The sequence below is a fragment of the Panthera uncia genome, unplaced genomic scaffold (genome assembly GCF_023721935.1).
Source record: "Panthera uncia isolate 11264 unplaced genomic scaffold, Puncia_PCG_1.0 HiC_scaffold_119, whole genome shotgun sequence".
Lineage (NCBI taxonomy): Eukaryota > Metazoa > Chordata > Mammalia > Carnivora > Felidae > Panthera > Panthera uncia.
The window spans coordinates 1-18181 of NW_026057799.1; the positions used below are offsets into that span (position 1 = coordinate 1).

At 40.3% G+C, this 18181-nt stretch overlaps 1 protein-coding gene across 1 annotated transcript; it reads right to left on the reverse strand.

Moving 5' to 3' along the window:
* Positions 1-31: 31 nt before the first annotated feature.
* Positions 32-18110, reverse strand: LOC125916804 (anoctamin-6). Its single transcript, XM_049623087.1, has 6 exons — positions 17499-18110; positions 11056-11198; positions 8393-8470; positions 3173-3398; positions 1959-2128; positions 32-1751 (listed from the first exon to the last, which is right to left on the reverse strand). Exons 1-6 carry the CDS (start codon positions 17509-17511, stop codon positions 1650-1652), a joined length of 732 nt encoding a protein of 243 aa, XP_049479044.1. The 5' UTR covers positions 17512-18110; the 3' UTR covers positions 32-1649.
* Positions 18111-18181: the final 71 nt, after the last annotated feature.

An 18181-nucleotide genomic window follows, 5' to 3' on the forward strand; every position in this document is an offset into this window, starting at 1 on the left:
ACACACACACACACACACACACACACACACACACACACACACACACAAAATCGTTATATAGTGAGGTGAAAGACTTTTAAAAGATGGAGGTTTTTTATTTCAAAATAAAGTTGTTTTTCTGCCTCCGTGTCCCAAATGTTAGTAAAGACTGCTTGTGTGAGTGGTTTTAGAGGACACTGAGGAGAGGGACCACACTCTGCCTTTGGGTTGGCATGAGCAAAAAGTACAGATGTGGAAGGCGACACAGAAAGGAGATGAAAAGTTTTGTGAGCACAGAAACTCAGAGTCAGAAATTATCTTGAAAAGGTTAAGTGTGATATGCAGAAAAATGTACCCCCCTCCCCAAATGTCCACGTCCTACTCCCCACAACATACGGATATGTTAAAGTCACATGGCAAGGAGGAATTAAGGTTGCAAATGAGCGGACTTTTATAGTTTCCTGGATCATGCAGGTGGACCCAATGTAATCACCAGGGCCAATAAAGGTGGAAGAGAGAGGGAGGGGGATGGGATTACAGAAGAGTCAGAGACACGTAATATTTCTGGCTTTGAGATGAGAAAAGAAGCCCTAAGCCAAGGAATGTGGACAACACCTAGAAGCTGGAAAAGGCAAAGAAACAGATCCATCCTAGAGGCTTGTGAAAGGAACACATCCCTGGTAATACCTTGACTTTAGCCCACTGAAACCCCTGTCAGACCCGTGACTTCTAGAACTGTGAGATATTAAATCTGTGTTGTTTTGTGGTTTTTCATTGTCCTATTACCATTAAGTTGGTGGCAATCTGTTCAGCAGCAATAAAAGATGAATATAATAAGCCCCCTGAAAATGTGCAGAAATTGAGATGGCCCTGGACTATTCGCTTTGATACAGGATAGGGCTTCAGTGAAAATTGAAAAGGAAAGTGTGACCTACACCAACATCTGTTGTTCTCATTTCTTAGGGAAAGAACGGTAAGTCAAAACATTTGTGGTTATCATTTTAGATGATTATCTCTTAAAACATTATGTAATCCTGGTGCCTTAGGACCACAAGAGAACCGCTCTTCTTGAAAGCACATGGATTTGGAGTCCTAGGATCTTGGATTTGAATCCCACAGTAGCCTCTTATGGATAAGGCAAATGTGGATAAATCATTTAACCTCTTTAACCGAAAGAATCTTCATTTGCATAAGGGAGATAAAAATAAGAATTGTTTGAAAAATTAAATGAGAGAGATCTACAAAGCACTTAATACAAGTGGCTGGCATACACTAGGAACTCAACAAATCACAACTGTTGATTTTTAAACCATCCTATAAAGGGAGGAGAAAGTCCTGAGAAGTGAGGGGAAATAGTTCACAGTCCCAAAAAAGGCCAACTCTCCATGGACTGGGATCAGTCAGCTACCAACAATGGGCTAATACGCATAAAGTGTAGCAGATGGAGATTTAAGTTAAACAGAGAGAAGTAGGTTTTTTAAAAACATAATTATTAAAAACTGGATACGTTCACACCGTTGGTTGGACCATCTTGTCTGGAGACTTTTACTAAATAGAGTTTACTCCATTTTAGAGGTAGGCATCCAGCTGTGTGAACACATAGGCAAATGATTTGGATGGGTGGGCTCTCCCATCCCTTATCATATCCCCAAGATTACACGACTTAATACTCACGGAAGTAACACCTCTTGTATGTTATTCCAGATTGCTTTTCCTCCCATGATTATTGTCAGCTGTGTCGTCAGTTCAAGGAGACAGCCACCTGGGTCACACTGGAATATTAAAAAGAAAATCTCATTTAAATTTTAGATGGGTCTAACGTGAAACTGAGAAGGATTAATTTTATTTTTTTCTGATATTTATTCTGCTGAGGCAAAAAGAATCTGAAGAACATACGGTGAAGAAACTCTTCACTGGGCAACTGGGAGAAAACACAAAGCAGCTTAAACGGTCAAAAGATTGCAGTTCTATACTCATACCTCTTCATTTCTGTATTTTCCCAGCCAATAGACTGGGTCTCCTGGATAACCTACAAATTTGCCCTTAAAGAATGCGATGTAGAAACATGAAGAATAGTAGTTGACAAACTGGAATAAGAACATCTTCATGGTCAGGCTGTTCTCATAATCAGTCTGGGTCCTTGGGAGTTCTGTAGTTAAACAAAGGCAAGATTTTAGAATTGTGAACAGCTTTGAGACCCTAATCGAAGACACTGATACATGAGTTAACATGTTAAAAAAAATACAATTCACACTGTTTTCATTTAAGCTGTTCTAAATTCCTTAATATAGCTGCTGTGTTAAGTTCACACATTGTTACAAGAGTCTGCCCCCTCCCCCAAGAATGCAATATCCCACATGGCAAAAATCTTCAAGGGTTCCTTAAAATTTACAAGCCCAATGTTTTCAAATGGGCAAAGGCTGTTCTCTCTCAGGTCTGAGTGGACAAAAAATTATTTTTGAACAGCCTGCTAAATGATATTCTTGTCTTCCTGAATTGCAATAAGGTAGGACTGTTGAAACAACAAACAAAACAAGGGGGAACTTGTTACGAGAATTTGGGGAAGAGGAAGCAGGTCATCCTCCGGGTTGAGAATTTAAATCAGTCTGATCATTTTCAGAAGATGACCACTGAGCAGACCATTCGGAGAATGACCCAGGCATATGCAGCATGTGGGGAGCGCTTAACTCTGGCCAGGAAGCAGCTGCCTGGGATACAAGCCAGAGAGAGAGAGAAACATTTATTACAAAAGCTGGAGCTGATGAGAACAGAGCTATATTAATATGAACAGCATCGGGGGAAGCCACACAACACTGTGATTACTTGTCCTCTCAGCAAAAAAGGAGCATATTTGCCACTGGAACCATGACCCTATTCCACTTATTTGTAATAAAGAGACTATTTACTTTCAACAATAGGGTACGTGATCTAATGTAATTGAAAATATTATTCAGCACTGATCTGTTTACACAGAGCTTGGACATTATAATGATTGTCTTTGCTTTGTCCCTTTTACTAATGCAAAGCTGTAGATAATTCATTTCCCACACAGGTTAGATAAAATATGTTTACACTTGAAATTTTCTAAAATTTGTAACATATGGAAATTGAAATGCCTAAAAGAGACAGTCTCTATTTCTCACCCGGTTCCAAAAATGTCTTAGAAATGACCTAAACTATAATAGGACCTTACCAAAATTAGTAATCATGATTGCTACTTTTTCATATATGGTGTTCAAAATCATGATGATGATAAAGCTGATGAGGGAAGCAGTGATAGACGTGGCCGTCTGTGGAGTAAGGTACTTCTGGATTGGATCTGTCCCATTAAAGTTCTTGGGAAGTTTTGCAGAAAATACAATGAACACTGAGAGCCTGTAGACAATGATCCCAATAACTGAGGCGATGATCAATAGGATCTGGAAGCACAATAAAGACAGCACTTCACTAATAGCACTATTACTTCACTAATAGTGTTTTTACACTTAAAAATTAACCTCATGCTCAAATGGACAAGGTGCACGTGTGAAGTGATGGGATATCCTAAAGTGATATTCTTTAGGATATGCATTCAAGTTTTTGCTCAGTTGTAATCCATGAAGGGGATAGGTTTCCTTCCAGCAGAGAACAGATCACCTGGTTCAAGGGTCAGCAGGTGCTACCTGTTGTCTTGGTCACCTGCAGGAGGTGAGATTCTGAACAGGACGGGGAGCCTGCAGAGGTGCCCTGAGGAAACGTGGAAATGGCCACAGGTATCTGCTGATGAAAGCTTCACACATGTCTCCCCTTGGATCTTAAGATCTGAAACTGGCAGTTATTCCTACCTGCTTTTGCACAAGATTCATTTCACTCATCTGTTGTTTTTGACTGCATAGACCAGTGTCAGTGAGGGGGTCTGAAGCACGGTTTGTACACGGTTGGTAGGATGTCACTTCCTCCCTAGGCACGTTTTCTCCGGCCACTGGGTAATGCACATTAAAGGTTCCGTGTTTAAACTGTTTTCCCTACATCTACTTTCTTGGACTTACTCCAAAGCATGTACTCGATGTGTCTGACTGCTTGTGAAGACTGTTACCAGAGACAAAAGCTATAAAAAATGTGAATTTCAGGGCCAAGTAAAACCTGCCCTGTTGTTTCCAGCAACACAGAGAGGCTGGTTTTCACCTGTGGAGAGCAGTAAAGGGAGTGATTAACAGGCAGGGTCCTGGAACCAGGTTCCTGCATTCGAATCCCAGATATGCCTCTAGTTGTGGGGCCTCGTGCAAATCACTTAACCTTTGGGACTTCAACTTCTTTGCCCACGTAATGAAGGATCCTAATGGGAACTAACTTACAGGACTGTTGTGAGGATTTAATGAATTACTCCAGGTAAAAACACTTAGAACACGAAGCCCAGGCAAACGAAAAGTACTATATTACATGTGAGCTGTGGTTATGGAGGCTGAAGTGTTAACAAGATGTTTTTCTTACTTTTAAAGTTTGTACAGAAGGCATTATATTTCCCCCAATAATTTTGCTCATTATCTCCTTTCTTACAGTTAGGGTTTAATGCTTGTGAAAGGAATGACATGTTTATGTGTGTGAGTATATGTGAAAATTCGCCAAGGCTGAAGAAAATGTATTAGAGAAGGTATATCCAGTCTTCCTCTCTGAGAACAACAAATGCGGGCCATTTAAAGTGTATATATTTTACTTTATCTTTTGAGAGAGAGAGAGAGAGAAAGAGAGAGAGAGAGAGAGGGAGGGAGGGAGGGAGAGAGAGAATGCCAAGCAGGTTCCATTCTGAGCACGGAGCCTGACATGGGGCTCCATCCCATGACCCTGGGATCATGACCTGAGTTGAAATTAACATTGGCTGCTCAACCAATGGAACCACTCAGGTGCCCCTAAATGGTACATATTTAAAAAATATATATCTCCATCAGGGTGCCTGGGTGGCTCAGTCGGTTAAGCGTCTGACTCCTGACTTTGGCACAGGTCATGATGTCACGGTTTGTGGGTTTAAGCCCTGCATCGGGGTCTGTGCGGACAGTGCGGAGCCTGCTTGAGATTCTCTTCCTCTCTCTCTCTCTCTCTCTCTCGCTCTCTCTCAAAAAAAAAAAAAATTAAAAAAAATTAAAATATCTCCATAATAATTTTTAAATTATTATTTATAATGGCTGAGATTTTTAATTTTACTATTCAACTCAGCACATATTTTTAAAATCCTCAACAGCCCTGTGAGGTAAGTAGTATTGTATCTTTTACAAAGAAAAAGAGACACAGAGAATAAGACTTTGACCCAAATTAAGCAACTAATAAGTGAAAAGAACTGAGTTACTCCAAGACTCTGGAGTCACACTGAACTCTACACGGCACTGCTTCCTACATGGTTTATGAAATGAATTCTCATTCTTTTCAGAGCTTTTATAAACTTGGCATGTTTTCATACTTCTTCAGGGTACTTGACAGGTTCAGTATTTCTTCATAGAAGGAAGTCCTTATGAATCTTCATTCTTAAGTTCCTCACGAATCTTTCCGGCTATAACTTCAATATATGCTTATTAGGGAATATTTGAAATTACTCTATACTGGACACTGGTTGTGTCTGCTGCCCTGAATCTGTTCCCAGATTTACAAGCAGACCCAGATTGTGCTTTGAGAGAATAATCTCTCCTCCATTTTCAGTCCTATGGCTTGGGCTGGATTGACCCCCTCCTCCCCTAGGGTTTACAGGTAGATCCTGATTGGTTTGAGGCAAATAGGTGTCTCATCCTATTGGCCTCAGCCAATGATTCAAGGATTGAGAAATATCTTAATAAAATTCAGTGAGATGTGAGGAGAGATCTGCTAGTGTCCATGGGAAAAAGAAGCTTGCTTGTCAATAAAGGAAGCTGCTAACAGAGACCTATCTTGTTTTGAATGGAATGTGAGATCTGGAATCTTGCAGCCATTTTGAGACTATAAGGTAGTGCCTACACCCACCAAGCCAGGAGACCAGTGAACAGAGAATAATGACAGAACAAAACACAGCCCTTGATGTCATCTGGGCTGCAGTATCTATCCTTAATGGAAGTCATACCTCAGACCCGAGATTTTTAGTTACAGGAACCATTTATTGGTTCATTTTGTTGTCATCATTGTTGTTTATACCAACTGGAGATTGATTTTCTGTCACCTATAATTGAAAGACTCCTAACTATAGGGGCACCTGGGTGGCTCAGCTGGTTAAGCACCGGACTCTTGATCTTGGTTGGCCCAGGTCATGATCTCAGTTTTGTGAGTTCGAGCCTCACATTGGGCTCTGTGCTGACAGTGTGGAATCTGCTTGGGATTCTCTCTCTCTGCCCCTCCCACACACTCATTCTATCTCAAAATAAACATTAAAAAATTTTTTTAAATAAAGGAAAAAACAGAAAAATGTATCTACTAACTATATACAGGCATAATTCCTTCAGAACTATGCACTGTTTGCATATTAAAAAATATTTTATCTATTTTCCTTAAACCTATCATAACTAACATTTTCACATGTCGTCAAATATTTTCATGGACATACTTTCTTATGGCCGCACTATATTCTACTGTATGAAGGATTAGAAGTAGAGTATTTTGGCTCAGATTTTATATATACACAGTAAAACCTTGGTCTGAGAGCATAGTTTGTTCCAGAAACGTGCCTGTAATTCAAAGCACTTGCATATCAAAGCGAATTTCAAGAACCATTGGCTCAGTTGTGATCATGTGATGTCTGGCATCACGTTCTACTCATAATGCAAGATATCCCTCGTTTATCAAGTTAAAATTAGAAATGTATGTTCATCTTGTGGAACACTTGCAGAACAAGTTATTCGCAGTCCAGGATTTTACTGGATAATAATGTATATAAATAAATATATATATTATATATTTGTAATAAATCTGTATGTAACTAATCTTTACTAACTTTTACCATTTTGAAAGAGTTCCTGATTAAAAATTTTTACATGCTGAATTGTGGATTAAAGCACATGAATATTTTTGACTCTTGATACTTACTGTCATACTGCTAAGAAGGCCAGAAGCAGCTTAAAATTTTCATAGCTTAGGTATGAGAGCAGCTGATGACTGCACTTCATCCTCACAAACACTGAGCCTTATCACCTGATAGGTGAAACACTGTATCTCATTTTAGTGTGCACTGATTCAATTAGGATTGAGGCTTGACAGTTGCCAGGGTGTTTTTTCTTTTGTGAAAGGGTATTCATGTTCTCTGCCTCCTTGGCTCTTGAGATCTTTGGTGTTACAAGTGATCTGGACTTTTTATGTATTGAATGTAGTAAACCTTTGCCCTATTGGTTAACAAAAATGTCTTCTGTTGTTTTAAGCTTAGGACGCTTCTGATGTGTGGAAATCTTTAAAGGTTTTTTTTTTTTTTTTTTAACGTTTATTTATTTATTTGAGAGAGAGAGAGCGAGTGCAAGTGGGAGAGAGGCAGAGAGAGAGGGAGAGAATCAGAAGCAGGCTGTTGGCACAGTGCCTGATGTGGGGCTCAAACTCATGGACCGTGAGATCATGACCTGAGCCAAAATAGGATGCTTAACTGACTGAGCCACCAAGGTGCCTGGATGTGTGGAAATCTTTAAATATTTTCCTCTGAAACTTCTTCCATTGCTGTCATGTTTAGAAAGTCTTTTTATATCTAGAGATTACATATTCACCAATATTTATTTCTAGTTTATGGTGTTACCTTTTGATTGTTTCTGGAATTACAATATATGTTAATAGTATGGTTTCCATCTTTCTCTCCCAAGTAGCTAACAAGTGTTCCGTCACCATTTATTAAATAATCTTTACTTATCCCACTGATTTATAATGCCTCCCTTCTTGTGTATTGTTAATGATAGGAGGTCCCATATCTGGGCTTCATGTCCTATTTTCTAATTTGGCTATTTTTGAGCCAATAAAATTCTCGATATATTACTAATTATTATATTACTAATATGACTTTATTAATAATAAACCCCAAATTAATTTCAAAAGTCCTGATAATCTAGGTATATTATCTTTTTATCTACAATAATTTGTTTAAGTCTTCTTTTGTATCTTTCAGTAGTTTTTACGTTTTTTCTGATAATTCCTATTATCCTTTTAAGGCTATTCCTAGACATTTTATTTTAGCTATTACTGTCAGAAAATTTTAGAATTCTTAATGCCTCCCATTTGGTCTCTTCACCAGAAAATGGAAAATCCAGAACCATTGATCTGATCTAAACAGATGAGGTGGAAGGAACTGAAAGAACCACTGTGAGCAGATAGATATTGAGAGTTGTTCCACATGGTGGCTGAGTGGTTCTCTGGAAACACTTCTCTCTATCAGACTACCAGTTTCCAGTACACCTTCAGTTTCCAGGATATTTAAAATTAGATATTAAAAAGGCTGTGACTGATTTACCCAGAATAAGACAGCACTTGCACAGAGAGTTATACGGATACATTTTCCCCAGGTAGTGAAGGGCACACGCTCTTCTTCCTAAAAAAAATGTATCCGTATAACTCTCTGTGCAAGTGTTTAGTTTATAAAATCAAAGGTATACTCTGGTGAAATGATTTTTGTCCTGATTGGTCTCTAAATCCTAAGCTTAATTTTTGTAAAAATTAGTTTTCAAACAGCCTCCTTACTCATAACTGCATTTGGTTGTTGTTGTTGATTTCAAACATACACATAACAAGTACGTGCTCATTTTTAATGGTTTTTGAAAATGTGAGCATGAACAATGAACCGTTTGTCTGCTGTGATCTCAGCTCAGGAGTCTATCTGACAACGCTAAGCTGTAAACTACATTCCTGAGCTTGTCTCAGATTCTAGAAATGGTGGCAATGACAGCACAGAGCCCACGCAGGACAGTGAGTTCCACGGGTATCTGCAAATACTAGGTACCTACTATGTGTTTCTTGGTTGAGCTTTATATGTCGATTTGGCATAGCTATGAATTTTAAGAGTTTCCATAACTCATAAGAATATATTTAATTTTTAAGACTGGAGATTAGTACTTCTCAAGATTTACCTGGATTGTAAGAGTAGCTATAGTATAATAGTACCCACAAATACTTACATTTACTCTAGGCCAGTACTATTCTAAGTAGGTTCTGCACATTAACTCAATTAATCCTAACCACAACCGTGTGAGGAAGCAACTCTATCAATCCCATTTTATAGAGGAAGCTATGGCACAGAGAAGTTAAATAATTTGTTGAAGATCATTCGGCTAGTAAGTTGCTGTTTAGATTTGCAGTCTCATTCCTAAGACTTCATTACCACACTACAGCCTAATTGAGTATGCATTAGCAATGAAAGTAAAATGAGGAAAAAAGATAAAGAAAAATGAACCTTCATCTTTAATTTTTTAACAAGCTACGTTTCAACGGAAATTTAACTTATTCGTTGGCAATTTTAAATTACCAAATTGTCTTTCTTCAGCACCTTTTCTGTTGCCAATATTATAAGCTTTTTCTACCCTAGTATTTAAAAGGTGTTTCAACATCTAATTTTATGTAAGTTTCTGCCTTCATTTCTGAATGTGCTGTCCTTCAACAGCACATGGTTTGACCCTATCCTCTTCCATAGTAAACAGTGAGAAATATACAAAATGGGAATCGCTGGAAGCTTGTTACGTTGTAAAAGACAAACGTCACCTTCTGTTGATAACTGAACCTCATTTTTTTTCCATTTATGAAATGAGGAGGTTGAACTGCTCCCTCCAGTCCCTTTTAGTGTCGGCATTCTGTAAATCTCTGATTCAATTTATAAAATCTATACTTGGGGACATTTTCAGATGCTCTTGTTAAAAGTATTTTCTTTCCAAGAATTATTTGTACTCAGAACTGACTGTCCTTATGCTGATGACTGCAAGAACAATCAGCTCTAAATTTTCTGTGTTGATGGAAAAGAGCACTAATGCAGATGACTCAAAAATTATCTTTCACTGGCTTTGGAATGTTTCTACCGAGAGGTAGAGCTTTGTTTTATTTTTATTTCTATTTTTGCAGTAGCAGAAGGAATTTACCTTTCCAATTATATAAAATGCCTAGCACAGGCCTAAACACAGTTGGACTTCAACAACTGTTTCCCTTCTTCCTCTAGTCTTTCTACAACTTGAGGATGACAGCCGCACAGTCTCGCGTGCGTCCCAACCAGAAGGTGGAGCAGTGGCTGAGGCTTTAGTGCAGCACAAAGGGTGGCTGGTCTAGGATGAAAAAGGGGCTGTAATAATGAAGGCGCATGTGAAAAATTGAGAATCAACCACAAAATCCAATGCATCCTTCCCTATACAATGAGCTCATGGAGTCTGATTTTTCTTTCCTGCATTTTTTACCGGAATGAAAGAAAGGACACAAACCAATGCATCTTTTCTTCTACATTTTAAGTCAGGGTCTAATTTTTTCCCCCCACTTTTACTTTAGATTAGGTCAATAAAACCTAATCTAGTAGGTGATACTACGATTTAAAAGAAAAACAAGGGGCGCCTGGGTGGCTTGGTCGGTTAAGCGTCCGACTTCGGCTCAGGTCATGATCTCACGGTCCGTGAGTTCGAGCCCCGCGTCCGGCTCTGTGCTGACAGCTCAGAGCCTGGAGCCTGTTTCAGATTCTGTGTCTCCCTCTCTCTCTGCCCCTCCCCTGTTCATGCTCTCTCTCTGTCTCAAAAATAAATAAACATTAAAAAAAAAAAATTAAAAAAAATAAAATAAAATAAAAGGGAAAAACAAGTTACTTTTTTTTTTTTTTTTAAAGATGATGTTGATAATTTACTCAACTTGTGAAAACAGACTATAGCCACGGGAAAGGTAACAACAAAGAAGGGTCACATTTATCTCCCATGTCCACTGTTCTAAGCGATACTTCTTTGGCTTGGCTGCACATTAGAATCACCAGAGAAGCTTTAAAAAAATCCCTGTGCCTGGAACACAGCCCAGGCCACCAAGTACCATCAGGGCACGCAGTGATGGGTTCCGGGCATCAGTATTTTTTAAGGTACCCAGGTGATTACAATATGCCACCAAAGCTGAGAACTGCTGTAATAAACAGGCTAGAGTGCATCGACCTAATGTCCACTTTACCTGAGTGATCTCGTTGATCACCACGTGAGTGCACCGGGCCTCATATTCTGGCCGGGGTTGCTCCTCCTGCTGTAACTCAACAGTGTCCCATTCGTACTCCAGTTCTGCCTGGCGCCGCTTCCAAAACTCCAGAAACAAGGTTACTAGCAGAGAGAGAACCGGAGCATGGGGACCGTCAACAAAGCTGTCCTGAATTATTAATCATTGTAATTACTCATAACACTTTTGTACACGGTCAATAAAATCTAATCTAGTAGGTGATACTATGATTTAGAAGAGAAAAACAAGTTACTTTTTTTTTTTTTTTTTTAAAGATGATGTTGATAATTTACTCAGCTTGTGAAAACAGACTATAGCCACCGGAAAGGTAACAACAACATGATGGTCAGAAGGCATGTGAGTGTGTCTAATGCTAGAACATCTGCTACCAGCATGTTGTTGCCAAGTAAAAAACACAAATAACTGCCATAATTCAAAAACAGTTTATGGTCCATCCATCCTTCAGCCTGTTCTTCCCTACATCCCTTTCCCTCTCTTCTTTCCTAAGAGCCTGGTGGGGGGGGAAACTTTAGTAGTTTCCCTAAATCTCTATTTACCACCACCCAAGCCACCCCGGATTAAAACAATATTCTTAAATATGCAAAAATGATGCTTTTCTCAATCTGGTGTGAAATATGAATGAAATAATTTTTAGAACTCTTTACTATCTTTTAAGACCTGAAACTTAAAATACTAAATAAAAACAACATTAAATGTTGATTGAAAATATAGTTTCAGGGTAAATCCCATAGACCCTTCTTTCTTTTTTATAAATTTTTTTTAATGTTTATTTATTCTTTGAGAGAGAGAGAGAGAGAGAGAGAAACAGGGGAGGGGCAGAGAGAGAGGGAGACACAGAATCAGAAGCAGGTTCCAGGCTGTCAGCTGTCAGCACAGAGCCCGATGCAGGGCTCGAACTCATGAACCATGAGATCATGACCTGAGCCGAAGTCAAGACGCTCAACCGACTGAGCCACCCAGGTGTCCTTCTTTCAATCAGACTGGTACCCCTAAGCTCTTCCTATATAGAAATACTGGATTTACCACTGTTCCACACACAAGTATTTTTATGTGCGGAGAATAAAGAGAAACAAGACACAGGCCGTGCTTCAAGGAGCTCCTAGGTGTGTAGGAATGATGGTGAAATGATAGTTATCAGAGACTAGTGGGGGGGGGGGGTCAGGATAAAAGCACAGGTGGCTCTGGGTGAGTGACCAACGAGTAGCCGAGGCTCTCCCAGAGAAGGGGCCACTACAGCCACTCTGAGATGACCGACTTGGATTCGATCAGGTGAAGGTTGGATATTAAAGTCATCTCCCCTGGGAGCTGTGCATGCAAAGGCAAGGAAGCCAGAGACTCAGATACTTCCCAGAAACTGCAAATATCTGGAAATGAGTGCAAGGTATAATGAGGAAGGTTGGGGCAGCCAGTGGAGAGATCGCCGGGGCACATCACAAAGGACTCTATGCCTTGAAAGAAGTTCAGGTTGTAACTTAAAGGAAGAGGGGATATTGCAGGTGGTCTGGAGACTAGAGGCAGGGAGACCGGATTGCTTAGGTGGGGAGGTGAGAGAAGACAGCACATTTGGCAGGAAGAATGGTTGGAAAGATGCAGGTGTGTAAAGGGAAGGAACAGGTCTAGGATGCCAGCCATGTTTCTGGCTTGGGCAATGTCTTAAATTCTAGTGCCATACCTCACAATGCGAAGGGCTATAAGAGGAGTGAGTCCAAGAAGGCAACAGGTTTGGTTCTAACCAGGTGCCTCTGGGCCACAGAAAAGATGTCTAGTAGGTATGTAAAAGTCTACAACTTGGGAGAAAGATCTAAGATATGCCAGGAACTTTTTTTTTTTAAGTTTATTTATTTTGAAAGAGAGAGAACGTGAGCAGGGAGAGGGAGAGGGAGAGGCAGAGAGAAAGAGAGACTCGTAAGCAGACTCCACACTGTCAGTGCAGAGCCTGATGAAGGACTCAAACTCATGAACCATGGGATCATGACCTGAGTTGAAATCAAGAGTCGGATGCTTAACTGACTGAGCCACCCAGGTGCCCCTGAACCGGATACTTTTTATAGTAGTAACTGAGGCCAGGCATGGATGAGATCACTAAATGAGGTGTAGAGGGGTGGGTCTCATCCTGGCTGCACATGAGAAGCACTTGGGAGCTTTAAAAAAACAACAGTGAGCCCAGGCACCATCCCTGAGTTTCTGATTATATTGGACTAGAATAGGGGCAGGAACATTGTGTTTTGTTTTCTCTCAAAGGTCTAACATCAGTCAGAGTTGAGAATAGCCAGAGTGGAGAGCAGAAAGAGGCTGGCCTGACAGCCTGCAGATCTCAGGTGGGCAGCCAGAGATAAAGAAGGAGACCCTGGGAAGTGGCTGCTAGTGGCATGAACTGAGCACTCCCCAGTGGTGAAGACAACCGAAATCGGGAAAGCACTCACTTCCCAGCGGTGTTTGTTTTAACTTTACTAATTTTCCAGTAACAATGAGTGAGAGTAGAAATAACCCGGATGTTGGAATCAAGTTCAAATTCTGGTTCCGACAATTATCAGATGTGTGACTCCTGGTCAAAATGTTCCAACTTTCTGAGCCCCCCCCCCCTTCCCTTTCTGTAAAATGGGGGGCAAGAAGACCTACCTCACAGGGCTGTTATGAACTTAATGACATAGGTAAAAGCCCTCACACCCCTCTACGGTAACTATCACTCTCCTCATTTTAGACACAAAGAGAGAGAGGCACAGAAAGGTTAAAATACTTGCCCGAGGTTACAGTTTTAGAGGCAGGAATCAAACCCAGGCATTCTTGGCTCCAGAACCCAAGCTCTGCTTCCTCACCATGTGGTATTGCCTCAAGCAATACCTAGCTCCTTAGTTAGGCGGGACATTGGAGGATGAAGTCTACAAAACCCTTGGGCATTAGTTCTCAGGGTCCATGGAGACATTGGTAACGTATAATAACCACTCAAGGTTTTAGACTGCTCATGGGCCACAGCACTGCCGATGCACATTGCTGGGGAGCCCAGAGCACCAGGGCCTCAGGTGACTGTGCATGATGTCAGAAAGGAACTTCCTGTCCTGTGTCTTTGGATCGCTCTTCCTCTGATGGGGAGCACTGCACCTATGTTCTCTGGCAAACCACACACCATGAGGCACTTATTGATTAGATAGACACAGGGCTCTTACATCGACATGTAATGGAGAAGAGGGAAGGCTGCCTAGGACCTTGGGAAGCAAGAACAGCTTGTCCTCTTAATCAAGGTATTATTACATCTAAAGAAAGTATGCATCACATGAAGAAGAGAGCCATATACAGCACTGGCGGTGCCATCCAGCGGTGCCCAAGGACAAGGGGTACAGTGTAGCACGTGGTAGTGTTCTAGTCACTAGACGTTTACTGCTGGAGAGCAGGGATATTTTATGAGGCCTTGAAATGAGTTACACCTCTTTACTCACAAAGGTAGTAAGATAGATGAGCTTTGCTCAGCTTCTATTCCACGTTCCTAACTAAGACTAGATTAAAAACCACATGGCTTCAGACTTTCTTGCAGCTGGGGTTCCTGATATGATTTTATAAAATGCCCATCAGATGCATTTATGTGTCACTTAAATCCGAAACGGAGTTGAATGGAGGCAGAGATGGCTGCAGGAGCGGCATTATTGTGCTGGTGTGGATGCAGTGGGAACAGTAGACTGAGTTCTCGAACTAACTGGCTATAGCTGTTTCCTGATCCCCAAGTGTAGCTGGTTAGGATAATGCTTTCCTGACTCCCCAGCCCCCCCATAAGCCAAGTGTCTGGTGTTTTTCTGGACATCACTAGGCCCAGCCCAAGACTCCAAGGTGAAAATTAAAAACTGCAGCCATGCAGCCATGCAGCCAAGAGCCTGGAGCCAGGGAGAATCCAATGGAAGGAGGTAAGGAGCAATAAGGAATGAGGAGGAGCGGATATGTTAGCAACTGGTACTTCCACCATGGGTTTAGGACTCCAAGTCAGTATGAACGGGTGGGCTGGCTTGGCCTAAAAGGGTGGACATTTTTCAGGTAAGTATATGGTTGGTGCTACATTTACTACAAAAGGCTTACAGCCCTCAACTTTTAGAATTCTGAGGGAGCCAAAACTACTAACAATACTCTAATAGACCTGGGCACACAAGAGATGCTAGAGGAATATGAATGGTAGTGAAATAAAAGACTTCACATGGTCCTCCTGCCTCTTTGGTTCTGCAATTTCTGATTTCCTGTAACAAGGTTCACAGCAGCAGTTATCATAAGGGCAGAGGTAACAGGAAAAGCAATATGATACACTTTAAAAATAAAGACTTCATCATACATACATATCCTTAAAGATGCACATATGCTGCTACAAGCAGTGTTGAAATGTTTTCTGCATTCTAAAATCTGATGAAATAAAGTCAGCTGAATATGCTTAAGTCAGTTCTATAAACATGGTGGAGTTGATGGTCACAGAAAGCAAAGTCAGCTAGGAAATTTGAGGTTTATCTTTGCAGTGCCAAGATTAATTTATAAATTTTTGCTTTATTTAAAATGTATTTCTAAATTAGGGCTGTCAACATGCATTAGGATATATATGGAGTTCAACAGATGTGTCAGAATTTTATACTTTACAAATCAGTGCTGGTTTGTTAAAAGGACCATCACCCAGGTGTTCGGTACCTCTGCTCTTACTGGGGGGAGGATAAAAGTGACATATTTAAAAAAACTTTTTTTTTTTTTTTTTTTTAGCATTTATTTATTTTTGAGAGAGAGGGAGAGAGAGACAGAGTGTGAGCAGGGAGAGGCAGAGAGACTGAGACACAGAGTCTGAAGTAGGCTCCAGGCTCCGAGCTGCCAGCACAGTGCCCGATGCACGGCTCCAACTCACAGACCACGAGATCATGACCTGAGGCAAAGTCAGACGCTTAACCAACTGAGCCATCCAGGTGCCCCAAAAGAAACATATTTTACAATGGAGGGGTAAAGAGGATCTCGATGCACGAATTTGATCTTTATTCTATGTGTCAAATATTAGCTAGTGTTTGGTCTGTAGCCAAAACATAGGTAAATGTCTGCAGGACAATAACTTTGTAGGTAAGTTTGGCCATCTTATAGTTTACTTTCCCCAGGAGCGGCAACTAATCTGTAAACAGTGCCTGGAACTATTGGATCATCTGTTCTGGGATCCATTTGGTGACTTCTAATAGGCATAACCACTGTGAAAGCAAAACGCTCTCGAGGACACTGAGGAAGAACTGTTTCGTGAGCTGCATGTGTTCATGTGTCGTCTTCTCAAGATTAAGAGACCCGAGTCATGTTCCTCTCCCAGCTATCTATATAACCTGAGCTCTACCTCCCCCTTTTCTTACACAATAAAACTGGAAGCACATTTGTCTGTGAAAATGGAATTTTTTTCTTCTATGGTAGAACGTTTATGTCAATTAAACATTTAAATGTCTGCATTTAAAGAAAATGGTAATTGCCTCATTATATTAATGATGCTATTCAAAGTAAATAATACAACTATAGTGTTAAAGCACCTACAGAAGAATTATATTCTTTAGGACTATATTTATTAAATAGTTTATTATTATTATTTACTATTATAATAGTAACATATACTTATTAAATACTCACTCATATAAAAGAGTATAAAGAAGAAAGCTTACCTGTAATCTCTGTGTTGTGGCTTCCCCCAAAACCCCAACCCCATGAAAGTCAGGGTGGATCACAGCTATGGGGACTATTACAATAATAGCTCCCAATGAACCATGTCTCCCTGTATCCAAGTCCTTGGACAGTCAGTCCTCTGACCTCCTCACATTGTTGTTGGCTTGGCCATGACCTACTTTGGCTGATGGGACATTCACAAACTTGATGCAACAACAGACTCAAAAAATGTCTGTGTATTGGGGTTTGCCCTCTCTTGCTTCTCTTTGGAACCCTAAAACCACCATGTGAAGAACCCTCACTGGAGGATGAGACACCATGTAGATCAAGACTAGCCAGCCCAGCTGAGCCCCATAGACCAAACCAGACTGGTGACTGCCAGACCATCTATCCCGGCGGAGCTGCTAGCTTACTGCAGATATCAGCTGAGCCAGCATGTGACTGCAGAACATCCCAGCTGATGTAGAGAATCATGAAAAATAATAAATGTGTGTTTTAAGTAACCATATTTTCAAGTAGTTTTTTATACAGTAATTCATACATTGGTCTTCAGAGTTGTAAATGGAGCTCTAAGGGAGCTGAAACTTGGGGAATCCAAGGTCCTAAAAGTAGGTTACTTTGATAGCTTATATAAAACTGTGAAATGCTATTAAATTAGATGCCTATATGATCTCAGGTTTGTTTTTTTTAACGTTAAGATGTAAAAGTAAACTGGAAAAAAAAAAAGGAAAATAACTTACCCCATACTCCCATAAATACTGCAAACACTAGGGTTCCAAAACTGTCAAAGATGCACAATTTCTGGAAAATACAATAATGACATATAAATTAATCATGTTTTCTACTCACTAGAATTCAGCAAATATGCAATGTTTTGTGTATTCTATAGTCTGAATTTCTTTTAAAGCAGATAGTACTATACACTTACAGATGGGATTTCTTATTGTTTTGAGAGCAAATAGCCTTTGCCGCATTTATCACAGTGCATTTTCCAATGGAATCTTTCCCCATCATGATAAAGAAATTGGCATAGCTGCTAAGATTCCACTTCATTTAAAGTCTCTATCAGACTTCTGAATAATGGCCTCTCCTGATAAGCTGTCATAGTGAACTTGAAGTAGGATAGCTCTAAAAATACAGTGAACTCAAAGCAACTTTTAGATTTACAATTTGCATCTTATCATCATCTCATCCTGGTCAGAGGGTAAGTTACTGAATTCTTGCTTTTTTTGTTGAGAAAAGCACACTGCTGGGGTTTATTCTGAGACAGCTCTGCCCAAGGACAGCTCTGCTTCCCCAAACCCAATTATGGCTTTCTACCATCAATGACAGAGGTTTCCATTAGATTAAGGATGCACAGGGGCTTTTGCTGACACTACAGTGGGTACAACAACCATGAATGAATAGATGATACACCTACACA

Coding starts and splice junctions, on each gene's coding strand:
- LOC125916804 (XM_049623087.1), bottom strand. Junction 3,399..8,392: donor CAAGTGCTGTCTTATTCTGG/GTAAATCAGTCA, acceptor TTGTGCTTCCAG/ATCCTATTGATCATCGCCTC. Junction 1,752..1,958: donor GAAAATACAGAAATGAAGAG/GTATGAGTATAG, acceptor TTAATATTCCAG/TGTGACCCAGGTGGCTGTCT.